This window comes from Lygodium microphyllum, chromosome 23 (assembly GCF_053477565.2).
Source record: "Lygodium microphyllum isolate KBCC chromosome 23, Lygodium_microphyllum_v1.1.10, whole genome shotgun sequence".
Classification (NCBI taxonomy): Eukaryota; Viridiplantae; Streptophyta; class Polypodiopsida; order Schizaeales; family Lygodiaceae; genus Lygodium; species Lygodium microphyllum.
Genome location: NC_141157.1, coordinates 36,822,433 through 36,844,571, shown reverse-complemented (window position 1 = coordinate 36,844,571; position 22,139 = coordinate 36,822,433). Strand labels below are relative to the sequence as shown.

Below are 22,139 nucleotides of genomic sequence, written 5' to 3'. Positions count from 1 at the left end.
TAGTGCCAGTAAACCTTCAAAGTGTAGGGCTGTACTTGATCTTTTCCATTGGTCATATGGTCCGCCGAAATTAATTATTTCCACATTAATCCTCATGCCACATGAAAAGTTGATACATAGAATCATCGGCAACACATTCACAAGTACTTTCAATTTCAATTTTGAAGTCCAATATTCATTACCTTAAGCAAAATTTCATGTAAGTGACTCATTTTCAACATATGGCTTTAATCAAATCCTACTTTGAAGGATTTGATATCTAGTTGACCATTGTCTTGCAGCAAACATAATGAAAATATGGAGAGAAAAATCACCTGGAAATGATGAAAGACCAAAACAACATACAACTATAACAAGGGATAAAAATTCAACTATTCACATGTAGTTCCATTCTCTGAAAAAGCTCATGGCCAGAGTGTTCTTCAGGCATAGTATACAGGACTGAAAACAGGTCTTTTTGGCTACGGCTTTCTATCCTTCAAGAGAGAGGTTAGTATCTGTATTTGCTTGTAAAAATCCATTTCGTACTTGGTCCATAATATCATTTGCATGACCAGGACCATGGGGTATAAACAATGTGGTATTTCTGGAAGAACTTCCAATATCCTTCATGGTGTCAAAATATTGTGTAAGCAACACCATATCCATTATTTCCTTGGCACTAGTACCATGAACGCCACTTGCAAAGGTGAGAACACTTTCTCTTAATCCATCTGTTATAGCTTGGCGTTGTCGCGCAATGCCAATGCCAGACAGATACTTGGACTCTGCCTCACCTTCAGCCTTCTTAACTAGAAGGACTTTTTCTGATTCTCCTTTGAATTCGGATGCCACTCTTAAACGTTGAGCTGTCACAGCAAAGGTTTTTGAAATCTGTTAGAATATCTGAAAACAACAACTAAATGCAAGATATTAGAAAGATAGGATACATAAAAATTTTGAAAACATTACCAGCATTGATCTCATTCATTGCTCTGCGAACAGCAGCATCTGGTATGATATCAACAATCAACGTATGTTCAATGGCATAACCATATGCACCCATTACCTGCAAGACTTGAGACAATTATGACTTGACTTATCTTAAACCAATGCGATCACATATTATATACTAGAGTTCCTGATGCATTCCCCTATCTTGTGTGCATGTGAGAAAGAGACTAATCAGCTTCAAGACAAGAGAGTTTGTAAACCTCTGCAAATATACCTTTTCAAGCTCTTCTGAGACAGTCTTAGCAACCTCACCCTTTTGCTCAAACAGTTCATCCAAATTCATTTTTGGGACACAAGCTCTGACAACTGCAAACCAAGAAACATGAAACAATTAGCTGGCTTTACCCCCTCCAGCTTATGTTGACTCTTAAGGAAAAAACACCATTGAACCTACCATCAAACACGTACGCTTGTACTTGCTCTCTTGGATTTTGAAGTTCGTAGAAAGCATCATCTGCATTCTGAGGAAGTACGCGATACTGTATGGAACATAAAAGTTGGACAAAGACATTGTCCTGCATGAACAATATATTCTCATTATTACAGAGCCATTAATCAAACCAGTTACCTGTGAGAAAAACAATCTTGGGCTCATTCACAACTATATGATCCTAACATCACAAGACATACATAAAATAAGTTAATCCCTTGATGTAAGATGCTATCAAAGAGAGTGCAAGCTTATCTAACTAGCAGTGACTCCCTTACCAGTTGTCTTGGAGTCTGTTCTTCACAGCCATTATTCATGGCATCTATCTTAACCATAATCTGGAGACACATAAGGAGGATATGAATTTCTTCAAAGTGAGGAAGGGAAAAGTCATCTTTGATGTCCCAAGGTCCATGATAGTTTGTCAAGAAACGGGCCAAAGTGTGTGCATAGGCCAAGACGCCTAATAAAATTGGGTATCCCATAGAACAATGCCTTGCTCTATCAGGGTGACCTTTGGATACGCACCCTTGAATGGGTTCAAACCCTTTACATAGCTTTATTGTAAAAACTGAGGTTTCTGATGCATCTCCATACCTAAGCCCACCTGAAACTCTGGCATAGGAACATTTCCTCAGTTCCTCTTTATGTTTGAGCACTTGTCTCCCCAATCAATGTCTTTGCACTTTAATGTTTCCTGAAGTTTTTTTAACTTGGCTAGAAAACGGCATCCTCTTGTACATCGCCTAGCATAATGCCAGAACATATGTAACTCAAAAACGAAGAAGGTGCCAGCATTCCATGTCCACATAAAGGCCCCTCTCTCCTCGTACGCTCAAAGCAACTTTGGAGTCCCCCCGAGCATACGGATAGTCTCGATCCAGATCCTAGATAGAATCTCTATGGCATGACTGCACCTCAGAGTCCAAATGAACTGAGCAATAATGCTAGTAATCAACTCCCATCTGTGGCAATGCCCTTCATCCATTCTGCCTGTAAAGTCTCTGCTGTGGGATTCCTTGTTGGAAAAAGTTCATTTGTTCCTCATCTTGCTTTCTATAACGTGTGTGTGTGCCATAGTTGAGGGGAATGGGGAAACGGAAACATCAAATTTTGGGGAGAGGGAAACGGAAACACCACGTCATCTGTGGCGCTCGCAGGGGAGGGGGGCTTAGAGTCTAGCTGCTTAGAAGCTAAACTTAGAATACAGGTTTCATACTCAAAATCAAAGCTTTCTAATTTCCAAGCTTTAAAAGAGTTCTACAAAAGGTGTAAGATCAAAGGAGCTTTCTAATGCATACAAGGATTTTGGCACATAATTAATATGCTGATTGCAAAGAAAGAACAATTGTAAATAAGTGCCAAACCATACAAGAGAGTGAATGATGACTAATTATCATCTGTTAGTTCCTCTTCCTCTCCGTCTCCCTCTTCCTCATCCGTGCGTCAGTCTTCAGTTGTAATAGGCAAAACCACTTCATTATCATCCTCCTCATTAATGAAGAAAATTGAAACAGATTGAAACGGCTCTAAGCTTAATCATTTTAAATTATTAAAAATTGGAAATATAATGATTTAAGCTTAATTAATGAAACATTTTACATTTAAATATTAAATACTAAACAACTATTTAATGTTGTGAGTTTGAAAGAAAACACTACATTAAAACATTTAACAATAAAACATTAATAACACTCAGAGAACACGTTAAAAAGCGCAAAGAACATGAGATTAGTAACACTTTAAACGCTACGTTTAAAGCATAAAGAACATGATGTTTTATAGCACTATGTTTAACAAGTATATAGGGCACAATGATTAATAACACTACATTTAAAGTGTAAAGGAAATAGTACGTCTTGCTGAAAACATTTCGGGCTTGTTGGGAAACGGGGTGAACCAAAACGTTTCCCGATAGGCAAACACGTTTGAAGTACTACTCCACACGTTTTGGTGTTTCGGATCCTATAAAGGGGTGTCTCGAGGCATTTCCCACTTCTATTGTGTGTGCCTTGGCCCTTTCATCTTCTCTTGTGCTCTTGTTTGGGCTCAAACATAGTATCAGAAATTTTGTTGTCTTGTGTGTGTGGATGCGTGCGTGTGGGTGGGTTTGCGTGTGTGTGTGTGTGTGTGTGGCAAATGCACCTTTCATTTTCATTCATTGTTCTTCCTAGAAAAAGTTCCTTTGTAGCTCATATTGTTTTCTTCTACATGTGCATGTGCGCCTTTCACTTTTGCTTGTGTCCTTGTCCAAGTTTTAACATGTATCAAAAATATTGTTGTCTTTTGCATCTGTTTGTGTGTATATGTGTGCGTCTATGGCACACGCCTTTCATTTCCATTAGTATTCTTGTGTATTAATCATGTTGGGAATAAAGGCCTCATGCCTTTTAAATGTGCTCGGATGTGAACACACCCTTAGCACTTGTACTTACACATATATATCTATCTAAAAACCTAAAGGTACCGACTCGTCATCGTACCTACAAACGTGCTCACTCTCTACTCTGCTCTCTCTCACTCTCTATCTCTCATTGCGCGTAACAACAATCTGTCTCAATCTCCGTGCCTAACTGGTCCCTACAAACTGGGTATCAAAGCTGCGGTCGAGGCGTTTGTACCTATTGGAGTTCGAGCAAGACAAGCGAGCAAGTCGTGAGCTGCAGAAGGTCCAGTGTGGACCACGGCGACACCAGGCGTGTGACAGGCTAGGTGAGTAGGCAACGGCCTGATACGGGCAATAATCAATCAAGCAGGGAGAAGGCCTGAAACATCGCAGCAAACAGGACTCAAAAATAGCGTGACGGGCAGCAGCTGATGGGCTATCAGCTGACGACGATTGCAGCAGACGGGACAACTTCAGCGGGCGGCAATTTGGCAAGCACGATAGGTCACGGACCTCAACAGCCCGTTGACCCGCAATTTTTTCTCCTCTTGTTTTTCCAAAAATATTTGAGATTACTTTTACCTCTTCTCCTCTGGGTGTTTGCACACGCAAGCAAAGTCTGCAAATCTGTGCAAATTTGGAAATTTGGGGCTTTTCTTGAATTTGGGGATCTCAACACAGAATTGACAATCTAACTTAGAAATTGCAAAGTCAGTGCACATTTGCTCGGGAATTTTGGGGCTTTTCACATTTTAGTGAAATTCTTTCAATTTCACTGAAATTAGTGCACGCAGGACTAGGAAAATTTGGAGATTTGTCAAGATTCGATGCGAGCAAGATGCAACTGTGATATCTGTCTCAGAAATCACAAGAATTTGTGACATTTTGTCTCTGACATTTGGGGCTTTTAATGTAAATACGCAAATTGGGCTGAAATTTACCAAATTTCTCGACATTGATACACATTGGACCCCGTGCAATTGGGGCTTTCGCAGTTTGGGCAAAATTTGTGCAACATTTGGGCATTTTATGTACATGAAAGTTGAATTCCACGCAATTTGGACATCAACACTTGGTAAAATTTGGGGGTTTTGCTGAAATTGCTCTATTTTGGCAAAATTGGACAGTTCTATGCATGACAGAGAAAATGCAAATGTGTGACTGATGCTTTGAGCACAAAACTTTGGGGCTTTTGACCGTTCGTGGTCAAATTTTATGCCCATGGGTGCATGTACAACAGTAATTGCAGCTGAAATTTTGGGATTCCTCATGTAATGTGATGCATATGCCCTTGGAACAGCTGTAATCAGTTGGATTGTAGCACATGGTTTGGTGCTTCTGAAAATTTAATTACAGATCTGAAACCTGTGCTTCTGCGTGGTCATTTATTGTTGATTGGTACTTATTTGTACCTTGGTCACTTGGCGACAGTTTGGGCCTGCATTTGCTGGTTTTTTTGTCACATTTGGACTGAGAATCATAGCTGGCAGCAATGACAGCAGTAATCTAATGCACATAAAGAAGTTTGAAGGCACACATAACTTTGCAATTTGGCAAAAGCAGTGCTACAATATCCTGTTGCAAAAGAAGCAGGCAAAGCCGATCAAAACCAAAGGGGTAAAGCCCCCAGACATGGAACAGGACGATTGGGATGAGTTAAATGAGCTTGCATGCTCAACCATAGAGCTATCGATTTCTGATGCCTTGCTATTCAACATTGAAGGTTTGGATTCTGCATATGCTGTTTAGATTCTGCATATGCTATATGGACTAGACTGGAAGAACTATATGCACAAAAGAGTGCTGCAAGCAAAGTGTATTGGCTGAAAAAGCTTATGGATTTGCATATGAAAGAAGGTACAGCAATGTCAACTCACTTGAGTGAGTTTAACTCCATTTTCAGCCAACTGGTTGCCTTGAAGTTCATGATTGATGAGGAATTTAAGGCTACTTTCTTGCTTTGCACTCTACTAGAGAGTTGGGATACATTCAGGATTGCTATGAGCAATTCTAATGTAATCCTTTTGTATGCTGATGTAGAGAGTGCTCTACTTATGGAAGAGATGAATCAACAGAACAATGCATCTAGTAAGTCTTCTAGTGCTTTGCATACTAGGGGCAAATCACAACAAAAGGGCAAATATGATGGCAAGGGACGCAGTAAATCACGTGGCAAAGATGTTGAATGCCATCATTGTGGCAAGAAGAGTCACTTTAAACGTGACTGCTACAAATGAAAGAAAGAGAAAGGAAAAGGCAAGAAGACAAATGATAGCAAGGAAGAGAAGAAGGACAGTCAGCCTAAGAAGAGAAGTGTAAAAATTGAAGAGGTGAATGTAGTCACTCATGACAGTGACAGTGGGAGTGACGTACTCTTTGTCTCTTCACACTTTAGTGCACATGCTTTACTTGCAGATACAGATAATGACATGCATACACGGATTCTCGATTTAGGTGCTTCCTTTCATGTCACCCCTCATCGTGAGTGGTTCTCCACCTATACAGGGGGTCAACATGGTGTTGTCCATCTTGGGGACAACTATGTATGTGAGATTGTAGGTATTGGCAATGTGCAGTTACAGTTTCAGCATGGCTCTGTCTTTACACTTCAGCATGTACGGCATGTACCTCAGCTCAAGAAAAGCTTGATTAGCACAGGGCAGCTAGATGATGATGGTTTTCATACCACCTTTGGTGATGGAAAATGGAAGATCTATAAGGGACCTAGGGTTATTGCCAAAGGTTGCAAGAGTGATACTTTGTATCCACTTCATGTATCTAGTGTGTGTGACCATGCTGTTGTCGTGACCGAGCAGCCAAGCGATTCTTTGTGGCATGGGCGGTTGGGACACATGAGTCAAACAGTAATGAAAGTGCTTTCTCGTTTGGGTCACTTGCCATGTCTTCGTTATGCTGATTTTGAGCACTGTGATCATTGTATTTATGGAAAACATGCACAGACGTCTCATAAAAAGTCTCTTTCTTTGAGATCTTCTCCTCTAGAGTTAGTACATTCGGATGTATGTCAAATGCCATGATTATCTTTAGGGAAAAAGAAATATTTTGTCACCTTTGTCAATGATGCTGCACAGAAGGTATGGGTTTATCCCATTTGTAGCAAGGATGAAGTGCTTGATAAGTTTAAAAAATTCTTGGCATTGACTGAAAATCAGACAGATAAGACACTTAAGTATCTTCGCTCCGACAATATTGGGGAATATGTGTCCAAGGCCTTTCAAGCATTTTGAGACAGCAAAAGGATAAAGAGGGAGCTCAGTACCCCTTATAATCCGCCTCAAAATGGAGTTACAAAGCGTATGAATCTGACCATTCAGGATAAGGTCCGTACGATGCTGTCTCATGCTACATTACCCCATGGTTTTTGGGTAGAGGCTATTATGACAACCGTTCACTTGATTTATCAGTCACCAAATAGGTCTTTGGAAGGAGAGTTCCCCAAGAAGCGTGGTCGGGCAAGCCACCTTCATATGCTCATCTGAAAGTATTTGGCTGCGAGGCTTTTATGCACATTCATAAAGAAAAACGCAACAAACTTGAGCCAAAGTCCTGTAAATGCATTTTTCTAGGATATGGTGATGAGGGTGAAATTGGGTATAGATTATGGAATCCCGAAAAAAGAAAAGTAGTACGCAGCAATGACGTTATCTTCCGGGAAGATCGCATGCACAAACAGCCCGAAAAGACTGAGGAGGTCCGTAGGGTTGTATTCCGGGAAGAAATACCTTTTGGACAGTAAAATGTGCCCACTATACAGCAGCAAATACCTGTTGTAAATGAACCTATAAATGCAGGAAATGATGCTGGAAATGATCAGCCAGCTATTGCCCATGAAAATGAGCCATTACATGTGCTGGAACAGCCAGGACAACAAGCTGTTAATGCTGATTTGCAGGCTGAAATGCTAGGACAACATGCTGAAAATGGAAATTTGCAGGAACAACCAGCAAACAATGACCATTGGGTTAGGAGATTGTCTAGGGCTACTAGACAACCTGACAGATTTGTTCTTGGTGCAAACAATGTGGCTGATTATGTCATGTTGACAGGCTGTGGTGAGCTGTCTTGCTTCAAGGAAGCAATGGACAGACAGGACAGCAAGAAATGGTATAAAGCCATGTTGTCAAAGATGGAATCTCTTGAAAAAATGGCATTTGGGACTTGATGCAATTGCCTAAAGGGCAGAAAACCCTTCCATGCAAATGGGTTTACAAGATGAAAGTCACTTCTAGTTCCTCACCAAAGTACAGAGCAAGATCGGTTGCAAAGGGGTACAAGCAAGAGCATGAAATTGACTTTGATGAGATTTTCTCTCCTGTAGTCAAGATGACTACATTGAGAACCATTTTGGGCTTGGTTGCAGTTGACGATATGGAGCTCGTACAGACGGATGTAAAGACTGCGTTTTTACATGGTGATCTGCATGAAGACATATATATGCAGCAGCCTGAAGGGTTTGTTGAACAAGGAAAAGAAAAAATGGTATGTAAACTCAAAAGGAGTTTGTATGGACTGAAACAAGCACCAAGAGAATGGTATCATAAGTTTGATACATTCATGCACTCTCAAGGCTTTCATAGAAGTCAAGTGGATCACTGCCTGTACACCAAGAAGGCAGCAGATGGCAACTTGATTATCTTGGTTTTGTATGTTGATGACATACTGATTGCTGGCACGGATACTCATGCCTTGGATTCATTGAAGCAAAAGTCTTCATAGCAACTTTGACATGAAACATCTTGGTGATGCAAATCACATTCTTAGCATGCGAATACTCAGAGATAGATCAAAAGGCTTACTCTATCTATCTCAGCAGGAATATCTCTCCAAAGTTTTGCAGCATTTCAATATGGAGGGGGGGAAAACAATTGGGGTTCCATTGCCTCCATATGTGAAAGTCAATGGAGAGGACAGCCCTACATCTGATGATGAGAAGGCTGAAATGGCCAAGATACTATATGCTTCAACTATTGGCAGTTTGATGTATGCTATGGTTGCTACATGTCCTGACATTGCCTTTGCAGTGGGAGTGGTTAGCAAATACATGGCAACCCTTGGCAAAAAGCATTGGGATGCAGTGAAAGGTATTATGAGATACCTCAAAGACACAAAGGAGTTGTGCATCTACTTTGGAAAGCAGAAGGCATTTGTTGTTAGCTTTACGGATACAAACTATGCTGGTCATGCAGACTGCATGAAGTCCACTTTTGGGTATGTGTTTACTTTCACAGGAGGAGCAGTCTCTTGGATCTCCAAGCTACAAAAGTGTGTTGCATTGTCTACTACAGAGGCAGAGTATGGGCTGTCACTGAGGCATGAAAGGAGGCTTTATGGCTTTCGCATCTGGTGGAAGAGCTTGGCATCACAGAGTTACCTGTTCTCCATTGTGATAGTCAGAGTGCTACCATGCTAGCATGGAATCCTATCTTTCATGCAAAGACAAAGCACATACAGGTGAAATACCACTTCATTAGAGATATACTTGACAACAAGAGCATTGAGCTTGTCAAAGTGCATACAGATGATAACCCTGCAAACCTTCTCACGAAGGGTCTTCCAACAAAGCGGTTTGCTCGTTGCCAACAAATGATGGAAGTTGGATAGATATATGTATTTCAACTTTGTACATACCTAGACTTAGCTGATTCTTTTCTCCTCTTAAGACACATTGCCTTTAGGTGGGAGGTTGTTGGGAATAAAGGCCTCGTGCCTTTTAAATGTACTCAAGTGTGAACACACCCTTAGCACTTGTACTTTACACATATATATCTATCTAAAAACCTAAAGGTACTAACTCGTCATTGTACCTACAAACAAGCTCACTCTCTACTCTGCTCTCTCTCACTCTCTCTGTCTCTCACTGCACATACCGACAATCTGTCTCGATTTCCGTGCCTAACCAGTCCCTACAAATCACATCTCTAGATTTCCCATAGGTTCACTTCTAACACTATGAGTGCAAAGGGTACATGCACATGGTTGCTACTCCCAATCATCGAATATACATCATGAAAGCTGTTGATGTGCCTCAATAAGTTGCAATACAGCCTGGCTAGGCCTCTATAGTGCAACAACATCCATCACCATCCCCCTTGTAAATACTATTGTCCTTGCCTACTTCCCAGCTAAGCAAGGTAGCCTTCTGCAAGCGATAACAAGTTCCAGATTTCATAGGCTGCATTTTCTAACCCACACAACTACACTGTGTTTCAGCTTTCCCATTGTTGTGCTTCCAAACACTGCTCTCACTGGCTGCTAACAGCAAAATAGCAAGCCAATCTACTTGTAGGGCTTTGACATAGAATGTTCTGATTGTCAAATTGACTAAGTGACCAGAGAGACAGTAGTGACTCCATGCTGAAAGGAATACGAAGGCCTAGCCACCAAGTCGTTGCTGAAGACCCGAGGACCCCGATCAAGGTAGATCCTCTAGATCTTGGGTATGAGTAGAGGAAATGACTACTCAAAGGAGAGCCACTCCGCCTCATCTGATTCTTGAACTGGTCATCAAATTCTTCTTCACTTTGCTGCTCATCAGTCTCATTATGCCTTAAAAGCCATGTTTCTTGCCCAACAACAACATTTTCAGCTTGCGATCCATGGCCTAAGCCTTGTCCAAGATCAGGCTCAAAGCAAAAAATCAACACTAGTACAAAGCTTTAGCTTGCAATTAGGTGCCTCGAACCCACCAAATCAAGGGATTAAGTGGTATCCCGGCAATGGAGAGATGGAACCAACCTTCCTTCTCGGATAAGGCGATAATTCCTTGATCAAGCACTTAATCATAGCAATCAGCAAATAAACATAAATTGAAATACACAATTTACCTTAAAAATCTTGGACATTGGACACCTAACAGGACCCAAAACTAGCACCCATTTCGGTATCTCTTTAATGTATGATGCCATCTCCCGTTGACACAAGTTCCGAGGTGGTTATTGAATCCTAATTTCTACAAAATTTTAGGGTTTACAGTAGAAATCCCTCTGCTGTCCACAAATATGGCTGAGTTATTCTAAGAATGGCTGGGAAATGCTGAGATTTGTTGAGGAGTGAAAGAGCTGTAGCGAGAGAAATTCCAAAATTCTTCATGGAGAAGCCCCATAATTGGCTGTTGCCTTACTCAGATCAGCCCCAAGGCTGTCGCCTACTGCTTGGAGAGGCCCAATCTGCTCGTATGTCTCTAATTGCTGTCTCCAGCGGCTGGAAGGCTCATTAATGCTGTTCCTACTCTCCTTGGCCTCCTGGCCTAGCACCCATTTCGGTATCTCTTTAATGTATGATGCCATCTCCCGTTGACACAAGTTCCGAGGTGGTTATTGAATCCTAATTTCTACAAAATTTTAGGGTTTACAGTAGAAATCCCTCTGCTGTCCACAAATATGGCTGAGTTATTCTAAGAATGGCTGGGAAATGCTGAGATTTGTTGAGGAGTGAAAGAGCTGTAGCGAGAGAAATTCCAAAATTCTTCATGGAGAAGCCCCATAATTGGCTGTTGCCTTACTCAGATCAGCCCCAAGGCTGTCGCCTACTGCTTGGAGAGGCCCAATCTGCTCGTATGTCTCTAATTGCTGTCTCCAGCGGCTGGAAGGCTCATTAATGCTGTTCCTACTCTCCTTGGCCTCCTGGCTGTTATCTCTTGCCTCGAACTGATTAATAGCTCTCCCCCTCTCTCTTTTCCAAGCTGAATGAATGAAAACAGCTTCCACCAGCCCCAAAAACGTTTTTCCTCAATTGTATGGGTATTTGTGCCAAGTGGCAACCTTCTAAACCCATTAATTCTTAAAATTAATTTTACGCCTTCTAACTCTGTCCAAAATTACATGTGCCCATCCATAATTAAATTGGCTAGGGTATTTGCAACCTAGAGTAGTTCCCAACCTCTATCGACCCTTAGATTGTCATTAATTAATTAATTAATGACAGTCCCTAGTGTCACCACTGACATTTAATGGCCAAACAACCATCCTAGGGCCAAAACTAACACCAACTGACCACCAAAACCCAATTGGCATAACATATCACAACTTTTTCCTTTGACACCCACTGCATCTCCGGGTCCTTGGCATGTCACCATGAAATAACTGCCATGTGCAACACGTGCTAAACAACCTTACACATTTGATTAATAACTTAATCAAATGTTATCGACAAGAGTAAAGAATCTCAAAATTTCACATCCCCATGACATAGGAGAATCTTGTACTTCGTTGGCTTTTGCACACATATAAAGCAAGCTCACCTTCACAACAGCTCGAAGTAGCTCCTCAACCTTTCAAAGATAGTCCAATTTTTTTGTTTTGCTATTTAAAGCTCAATTTCAGTAATAGATAATTTTACAATGAGAAAATGCACCAACAATGGACAGGGGAGAAATAAGACAATGACAATGAGTGCGCTAAAGCAAGAGAGTAAAGTGTACTTTGCTGAACTGAAAAGATAAGAGTGAAGATACAACCTAAGTTAGGTCAAGGGTTGACCTAACCAGTCTTCCACCAACTAACTAGAGTTAGGCTAACTTACACTAGTCCCTAGTGTCACAACTTTAATGTCAAGACACTAGATACACACACTAAATTGACACTTGTAAAAGTGTCCATACCACACGGATTACATGGGCACTGCCCAAAATTGGCAAATTCTAACATCCCCCTGCAATGCCAATGTGATGAAGTACAAGGATGATCAATCACCAAAAGGTAATAAGTTTAAGCACTTTCAAAAAGCCTCGAACTTCTCACATGGTAATGCCTTGGTAAAAATGTCTACAACATTTTCATGTGTGGATACATACATCAAGCTTGTCTCTTCTGTATAGCATCTCTCTCTCTCAGATAATGGTAATGCATCTCAATGTGTTTCGTATGAGCATGAAACACAGGATCTCATGCTGCTCCAATAGCACTCGGTCAGAAAGAATGGACGTAGGACCCTCCAATGGTAAATATAGGTCAACTAACAATCTGCGTAGCCATACACATTTCATTGTTGTCGTGAAGGCTACCCTGTGCTCAACCTCACAAGACAAGGTAGCCATTATATGTTGTCTCTTACTTAGCCATAAAATACACGAGTAACCCAAAAAGAAAGAGTGCCCACTAGTAGACTGTCTAGTGTCTACATCACCAACCCAATCTAAATCACTGTAAGTCTATAAATGCAAGTCTTTCCCCGCCCCCCCCCCCCCCCCCCCCCGCCCCCCCAAAGAAATAATAATGTATGTGACTAAGTAACTTGCAAATATCTAAAGATCTGCTTAATAACTTGCTAATGTATGGTCTATGGACTATGTATATACCTGCTTACCTGAGATAATGTATACTGAATGTTAGGGAATGTGTTGTGAAGATAAATAAGACAACCAACAATGTTGGCTATAAATTGCAACATCAAACATCTCTTCACCATCATGCGTAGACAGCTTTAAACTTGGCTCCATAGTAGTACACATAGGTTTATAACCTTACATGTTAAACCAATGTAACAACTTGCCCACATACTATGATTGATACGATGGCATATGTTGATTGTAGGTGAACTGAATCTCCAAATAATAGTGTAGGCAGCCCATTCTGACATACCAAACACAAGTTTCAAATGTGAGAAAATACATCAACTATGAAGGAGAGAGAAACAAGACAATGACAGTATCACAAGGATGTGAAACTTTAAGATGCTTTCATCTTGCCGATAATATTTGACTATGATATTAATCGAATGTGTAAGGTGTTTAGCACATATGATACACATGGCAGTTATTTCATGGTAACAGGCCAAGGACCTCGAGGATGCAATGGGTATCAAAGGCAAAAGTTATAACTATGTGTAACAGAAACTAGTGTCGAGAGTCATCTCCTACCCCGTCAGCAATGCCACATGGCAGCAATCAGACTGTTCCCGACTGCAATCGGCTGCATTAAATGCAGCCAACTTGATTATTTGAGGTATTTTTCAGGCATTCTTCTCAACCTTTATAAGGCTGAGTTTCCAGAAGTCTTGGATACTTGTATGTGACAAATTTCAGCCTGCTGGTGATGGAGACTGCACTTGGGGCTGACAAAGATCAAGGTCCTCGAGATGGAGACATACGCAGATATTTTCTCTCCACCCGTGTATAATTTTGCATCCATATACAGCATTCTTCACTACAGATTTTCTATGTTTCACTGTCTCTTTCTCTCTCTGTTCACTCTTTGTCACGATCATTCACTTCCGCATTGCTTCACTCTGACATGGTATCAAAGCATTGAAGGACTGACCCTAGGGTGGACCTATCTGAAGAGAAGTTTTCAGCACGACACAAGGTTGCGTTTTCAACGTTCAAGTGCCAGCATGTGGGCTGCGCATCATAACAAGGCTGAGGCGAGCATGGGCGTGCGAGAAAAGAGAAGATTTACTAAAGCTCCTGCTGTTTTTCTTTTGTCAGAGAAGGAAAAAGGGTGTACTTTTGGCCTTCAAGTGCAGATTTTACCTTTTCATCACCTCCAGCGGTTGAAGAAGGTTCGGGAAGTAGAGAAAAGAGCCCTAGCAGGCTGGGTTCTCACAATCAGAGGGGTTTTCTTTTGCGTTTGTGCAGGCATTGCAAGTGAAGATGCCTATAGAGACTAACGTGGAATTCCAGGCGATCATGGACTGGAAGGTGCCAGTCTTACTGGCTCTTCCATCATATCAAAAGCTCGATGGCGATAATTACCACATCTGGCGCGTGATGATGTTGGCCATATTGGAGTTTTATGATTTGGCGGAGCTTGTGGCAGAGGAGATCGACTAGCCCTCAGTGAGAGATGAGTCCAAACTCTCCTCAAATGCTTGTGCGGAGTTGACCAAGGCCCAATCTCATTGAGACAAGCTAAATGCCAAGATTCGTTCTTTTCTTTTTCTGTCTTGTACAACAGCCATGATAGCCCATATAGAGCACTTGACAATGGCTCGGGAGATATGGCTGGAGCCTGACCAGATGTACAACCGGATGACCCTTATGAAGAGGGTTTCTTTGGAGGTGCAAATGCGGGCCATGTCTGTGAATAGGTTTTCTTCGCTTCGGGAACACATCAACAAGCTTCGGCAACTTCAAACGCAGGTTCAAAATGCAGGGAAGCCCATTTCCTCCGAAGACATGGCGACCACCTTATTGTCCCAATTGCCGCCACGATTTGGTACCTTTTATTCCGCTCTTATTGCTTCAAGGCGGGAGTCGACTCTTCGTTGGGAAGAATTAGTTCCTATGGTCTTGGACTGAGAAGAACAGTTGAAGGGACAGAATGCTTCCAAATCGAAGGCATTGATTCGTCAAGCCTCTCAAAAGAAGGGGAAGGACCAAAAGAAGGAGGACAACAAATCCAAGAAGGACAAAGAGAAACAATCGACATGCCATATTTGTGGTAAGACCAAGCATTGGAAGAAGGACTGCCCCTACAAGGACAAGGACACCAAGAAGAAGGGCACAAGATTCTGGAGCGGTGGCTACTCCCCAAGCTCGAGAGTGGATCGTGGACAATGGTGTCTCACGACACATGACTCCTTCGACAGTTGGTGTTGCCCATTTGCGACCTTCGCATGGGCAGATTCTCATAGGAAACAGCTCTTTGTGTCAATTGCTGCATGGGATGAGATGCAGCCGATTCCAAATGGACGTGGTGGTACCCACACTTCCGAGGTGTTGCATGTGCCAGCTTTAGGGTATCATTTACTTTCAGTACATAAGATTTGTTCTCTTGGTCTCTTGGTGGAGTTTGACAATGGTGTTGTTTGAGTCCTTGATCGTGGATCAAGGAAGCTTCTCTCTTCAGGGTATGAGGAGAATAGCATCTACAAATTGAGGTCTTCTTCCGCTCTTACCTCTCTTATTCTTACCTCTCAGACACAGTCCAAGCTATGGCATGCTCGGTTTGGCCACCTGAACTATGAGTATCTTCGGAAGGCATTGCAAGAATCGCTTGTTCGAGGTTTGCCGAACATAGTGGTGAGCCAGCAGCCATGCGTCTCCTGCATTCGTGGGAAGCAACATGGGGATGTGATTCCCAACAAAGCTTCGAGGCGGTCTACTTTACCTATGGAGCTTGTATCTACAGATCTTTGTGGGCTGATGAGCAATGAGTCCTTGAAGGGAAACTCTACTTCATGTTGATCGTAGATAACTACAACAGGATGGCATGGGCCTATTTCTTGACGCTAAAGTCAGAGGCTTTCTTCCACTTCAAGGATTAGCTTCTCTTTGAGGAGAACCGATCGGGCTGGAGATTGAAGACCTTGCGATCAGACAAGGGTGGTGAATTTTTCTAAGGAATTTGCTCCTTTTTGTGCAGATAGAGACATTCACCAAGAGTTTGCTAATACCAACACTCCTCAAGAGAATGGCATTTTGGAGCGGAAGAGCCTAAGTGTGATTGAGATGGCATGCACCATGATGGAGCACCGACAGACACCTCAGTTTATGTGGGTCACGGAGACACCATGCACATTCTACGAAGCTTATTTGCTCTAACTATTGTTTGATGTCCCGTGTAAAGCAGGATCGAGAGCCTACATCAATGAAGCAGGCTTTACAATTTGATCATTGGCGGAAGGCAATGGAAGCAGAGTTGGAGGCTATTGAGCGGAATGGCACTTGGTCTCTTGTGCCTCGTCCCTCTCACAAGAAGGTGATTGGTGTCAAATGGGTCTTCAAGACCAAGTACCATAATGATGGCTCTTTGGACAAGCACAAGGCTCGCCTTGTTACTAAAGGTTTTACACAGCACCCACGTATTGACTTCCATGATACTTTTGCCCCTACAACTCACATGGCGACTATTCGTGTTGTTCTTGCATTGGCTAGTCATAGAAGATGGCATGTTTTTCAATTGGATGTGAAATCAGTCTTCTTGAATGGTGATTTGAAGAAGGAGATCTATGTAGAGCAACCTCCTTGCTTTGGTTCCTCAGATGGGAAGGTTTAAAGGTTAAAGAAGGCCTTGTATGGCCTAAAGCAGGCTTCCATGCTTGGAATGAGAAGATTGATTCGTTTCTCCAAGCTAATTTGGGATATCGGCGCTCTAGGACCGATCTGCAACTTTATGTGCACACTTCCAAGGGTGGGCGTGTGTTGTTTGTTTTGTATGTTGATGACTTGATCGTTACAAATAATCATACCCAAAAGATCGACGAGACGAGGCAGCCCTACATCAGAAGTTCAAGATGACAATTCTAGGACTTCTCCATTTCTTTTTGAGCCACGAGATTTATCAATCTCAAAGGGGGATTTTCATCTCTTAGCAAAGATATATACATGAGCTCTTGGTGACTTTTGAGATGGAGGATAGTCAGTCCATTTCTATGGATCCAAACTGAAAGGCCACTTCACATGCAGATTCTCCTTTGGCGGATGCTACCTACTACCATCATCTGATTGGATCATTGATTTGGCTCCTCAACACAAGGGTTGATCTATATTTTGCTGTAGGTCTCTTGGCTAGGTTCATGAGTGCCCCTCAACAGGTGCATTGGCAGGCTGCTCAGAGGATACTCCGGTTTCTAAGGGGAATCTCCAACCTCACGATTTTCTATCCAACAAGTACAGGTGCTTCTGATCTTGTTCTTGCATGTTGAAGTGATTCCGATTGGGCTGGTGATGTGAATCAAAGGCGGTTTACTACAAGTTATTTTTTACCTTGGGTGCTCGTGCTCTCTCTTAGAATAGCAAGAAGCAACCCACGGTAGCCCTATCCTCCACTGAGACAGACAATATCAAGTTGCGACTTCTACCACATGTAAGACTGTGTGGCTTTGCGATTGTTGGAGAAGCTTGGCTGCCCCTAGACTCGTCCTACTATTTTGCAGTGCGACAATGAGAGTTGCATTGCCTTGGCACGGAATCTCGTATTCCATGCCCGAACGCAACACATAGAGATCCAATATCACTTCATCAGGGAGAAGCTTCTGGATGTGACCATTGATGTGGAGTATTGTAAGACTGAAGACAATCTTGCAGATTTGTTTACGAAGGCACTTCCCCAGGCTTTACTTCATCGACATTCCAAATCGCTCCGTCTGCTGCCTTGTCCAAGCTCTGAGAGGGGGTGTTGAGAGTCATCTCTTGCCACATCAGCACTGCCACGTGGCAGTAGTCCAACTGCAGTCGGCTATATTAAATGCAACCAACCTAATTATTTCAAATATTTTTCAAAAATTCTTTTGAACCTTTATAAGGCTGAGTTTCCAGCAGTCTTGGACACTTGTGTGTGACAGATTTCAGCTTGCGGGGGCTGAGGAATATGGAGGTCCTTGAGGTGGAGACATACGCAGAGATTTTCTCGAGATGGAGATATACACAAATATTTTCTCTGCACCCGTATATAATTCTGCATCCTTATACAGCATTCTTCACTGCAGATTTTCTGTGTTTCACTCTCTCTCTCTCTCTCTCTCTCTCTCTCTCTCTCTCTCTCTCCACTCTTTGTCACGGTCCTTCGCTTCCGCATTGCTTCATTCTGACAACTAGGCGGTACTAGATGTCAGATTTGGGCCTAGACCAATTTATTGGCCACTAATGTTAGTGGTTACATTAGAGACTAGGCATTAATTAATTAATTAATGTCGGTCTAATGGTCAATAACTGCTTAGGGATACTTGGAAGACAAATTGGCCTAGCCAATTTAATTATTGGTTGGTGAAAAATATTTTTTGAGCAGTAGAATAATTATTAAATTAATATTCTAAAAATTAATTTACTAAGCTGGATAATGCTAAAAAATGGGATTAGAAGGCTACCACTTAGCAAAACTTGCCCATGCAAGTAGAAAAAATGTTTTTAGGGGCTACACACGGAAGTCTATTCTAGCCATTGTGAGAGAGGAGACTGTTAGAGAGCAATTAGAGAGTCTTAATGTGATTTATAACCAACAGGGATCAATCCTACAGCATGTGACAACAGTTTGGAGCCCTCCAAGAGCAAGTGACACTAGCCCAAGGTCTTCCTAGTGCAAATGAAAACATACGAGGGGGCAGCAATCTCTTTGGTGATCCTAAGCTATAGGTGACACCTTCCATGGTTGTTTTAGCACGGCAGCAGTAGCTTTTTAGCATTTCTCACAATGAAACTCTAAAATTTCTCTTTATAGCATTCTCTCTCATCCCTAAGTCATCTCTCAAGTTATCTCAGTATTTTCTAGCACTTTAAGTCATTAGAGGAGAAGATTTCAATTAATCTTTGATATAGATCTTAATTTACTGCAAACATTAGGATTTTGACAACCACAGCTGAAATTGAGGAATTTTAGAGAGATTCAAAAGGCTAACCAACCAATATCAAATTTGCGGTTGAATTTGTCTTTCAAGGAGCAAGGTGAAAGCCAATCCCCAAGCAAACCAAGGGGCAAATTAATTTGGAGGCTTGCTAGTCAATTTTGATAGTAAGACACTTGGATTAGCAAAGGAAGCCAAAGAATCTCAGTTGTACTCCATCCATTTGCAATATAACTTAAAGAAATACCGCAAGGGACATCAGTTTTGGAACCAACAGGCTATCCAATATCCAAGATCATAAGGTAAAGTGTGCATTTCAGTTTTGTAGATTTATTGATTGATGTAATTAAGTGCTTAATTAGGTTTTTTATAACCCTATTTAAGAAGAAAGACCGGTTTCAGTGAGTGAGCTAAAGCAAGAGAAAATAGCATACTTGCTAAATTAGTGTTGTTTTTGTAATGTGTTCCAAACAATACTAGTCCTAAAAAATAAGGATGACATTCTAAAAAATAATGAGTTCTCTATTTTAACAATGCTTATTAAATTTGATTGTTTCTATTCTTAACACTTCACCACCCAAAAAGAAAAACCAAAGAGAATAGAAAAGTGTCCACAAGCTTCCAAGTGTCCCATTGCTTGTCATTGTGGCTGGACACTTACCTTATACTACTCTGCTTTCCCTTTTTGTACTAACTCTCCCCTCTCTTCTATAAAGAGAACTCATTCTACCTCCTTCTACATGAGTTTTCTTGGCTATAAACTCTTGTACAATAGCTAGAGATAATCTAAAGTTAGCCCCATCCATCTCCATCATCATCCTCCAATCCATCATCGTCAAATGCCTCCATATTCCCTCTTTTTTCACTATTTCTTTACAAAATAGTTGTTCTATAAATTCCTTACAACACCTTTTTCTCACACTATTCTTCTATTTCAAGGAAAAAAAACAAGCATATTGATGTATTACATATCAACAATGGAAAAATAACTAATTTTTTCTATTTTTACTATTATCTTGTAAAGAAATATGTTGTTCTTATTGCACAAGTGATGCATATATGCTTGTATATATTATGCATGACCTTGTGAGAGTGAGAAATACTTATTTTCACTCTCAGGTCAATTGTAACTCAGCTACTAAGAGCCTTGGGTTGAGCAAAAAATATATTCCTTTGACAGGAGGGAAAGAAAAGGAAAAAAAAGGAAAATATGGTTTGTCTATCTTTCACCCTCAATTTGTCCCCATTTCATTTAAGTCCTCATAGCTGTGATTTTATTGAATAATTATCATATTTGACTTTCGCTTTTCTCCATTTTCTTGAAAGCCTTAAAAACAAGCAAATATTATAATTGTTGAGTATATTATATTATTCCGGTCAACGTTACTTTACTTCCCAAAGGGTAGGACTTGCTTTAGAAAGAAAGAGAGAATTTCCGCAAAAAAGTGATCCTAAGCTGAACTAAATCAGCTCTTAACTCAATAGAACTCGGACTAATTTTTGAATAACAATTAACCGTATGACTTTACCCTTGTAAAAGGGTATGCCCTATCTGGCAATGCTAACAAATGGAGGGACCGATATGATGCATTGTATACAATGCGCTGGTTGTAAAGAGGCTCCATGGCATACCAAGTATATGGGATTTGCAACGACTTGACAATGGAAGCAAAAGCGTATGTGACTTGGCATGTGTCTTTACTTGATAAGGACCCTCACAACTCCATCGATTACAAACGTTACCAAACGTTCCTTCTGTGAGCCAAAAAGTAGCCTTAATAGCTTTGCTCAAGGAAAAAGGCAGGCAAAATAAACAATCAAAACACAAGGAATCAAAAACTAGAAATGTATACACACCATTTCTGCTTTAATAGCTTTGTTTTTCCTAGGGAGAAGAATCAGCACAAACTGGCATAATCAAAACCTGCTGTTCTTTCCCCGGAAAAGGAACATTCAGACAAACTGGAGCAATCAAAACAGAAGACATGGAGACTAGATATGATGGATAGATACCATATATCTTACTTGAGAGAGCTAACCTTGGTCTTGGTCTCTGCCCTGACGTCAAGGTACTGCACGCGGGTGGACAAGGTGCCGGCAAGCCAGCGGCCGAGGCAAGGGTTGAGGCAGTGAAGGCCCGGCTGAGCGACGTACAGGAAGCGGCCCCATTCCTCTACGATCCCGACGCTGGCCTGATCGACACAGGCGAGGCAGCAGCAACCTTGCCCCATGCTCGCAGAAGAGAGGAAAACCTCCGACGATATGATGGCGATGATGACGAGGATGTTGCGACCTCAGACGACCTTCTCGCTCCTTTTCCTTGCTTCTGTCTGTTCTTCTTCGCTCGCTTGCTTGCTTTGTCAACAAGAAAACTTTCCTCTCTCTCGGACACGAAGAAGCCTCGAGTTAGCTTAGCTTACTTTCTGCATTTGACGACATGCCACGTCGCATTAAAGTCAGCAGTGAAAATTTCCCTTAGCCCCATTCTAACGTGTAAACGCGCAATAATACTTACTAGTGTCCCTTGCGTGCTTCAGAACGCTATCCTGCTTCGCGACAGCTGTTGCAAAGCAAGGTGCAAGGGAAATGAAGCTGCCATGCCTATCGCACAATGGGTAATGCTATCATAAAAACATTACATTCTTTACTCTCTTCTACTCGCAACCCCTCTATCTCTTATCCCTTTTACACCTCCCCTCTCAGTATCCACACTCACTCACTCACTAAATCACTCTCTCCCTCCCTCTCTTGCCCTCTCTCTCTCTCTCTTGCATGCATGTATAAAAGGTCAGATATGCATTTGCATACAAGAGTACATAGACTCATATATACATGGAATGACCATGCACCAAACTTGTAAACTTGTATCCATGCTTGCTCTGCACAACAATTAGAAGTAGCTCTAGATGATCCTTGGATGTTACAATAAGAAATAACATTACTACGGTGAAACAAACTACAAATGAGATATATATGAACCACACCACAAAGTTTGAGTCTGTCCAAGCATTACATGCAAACTCTCAGTATTAATAACCCACACAAGTGAAGCAAAGCATGAAACCAAAGTTTGTTCTAGAGACTGTGCCA

At 41.5% G+C, this 22,139-nt stretch overlaps 1 protein-coding gene across 1 annotated transcript; it reads right to left on the bottom strand.

Annotated features, from left to right (window-relative positions):
* Nucleotides 1–345: 345 nt before the first annotated feature.
* Nucleotides 346–21,475, bottom strand: LOC148016067 (SPFH/Band 7/PHB domain-containing membrane-associated protein family). The gene is made up of 5 exons (XM_087663720.1): nt 21,089–21,475; nt 1,388–1,508; nt 1,208–1,299; nt 952–1,048; nt 346–848 (listed from the first exon to the last, which is right to left on the bottom strand). The coding sequence occupies exons 1-5, from the start codon at nt 21,278–21,280 to the stop codon at nt 472–474; spliced, it is 879 nt and encodes a 292-aa protein (XP_087519846.1). The 5' UTR covers nt 21,281–21,475; the 3' UTR covers nt 346–471.
* Nucleotides 21,476–22,139: the final 664 nt, after the last annotated feature.

What these genes read in the sequence shown, in the direction of transcription:
- LOC148016067 (XM_087663720.1), bottom strand. Translation starts at nt 21,280, where the DNA reads ATGGGGCAAGGTTGCTGCTGCCTCGCCTGTGTCGATCAGGCCAGCGTC. An exon ending in ACAAGCGTACGTGTTTGATG is followed by an intron (nt 1,300 to 1,387) that starts GTAGGTTCAATG and finishes CTTGGTTTGCAG; the next exon opens with TTGTCAGAGCTTGTGTCCCA. An exon ending in TCTCAGAAGAGCTTGAAAAG is followed by an intron (nt 1,049 to 1,207) that starts GTATATTTGCAG and finishes CAAGTCTTGCAG; the next exon opens with GTAATGGGTGCATATGGTTA.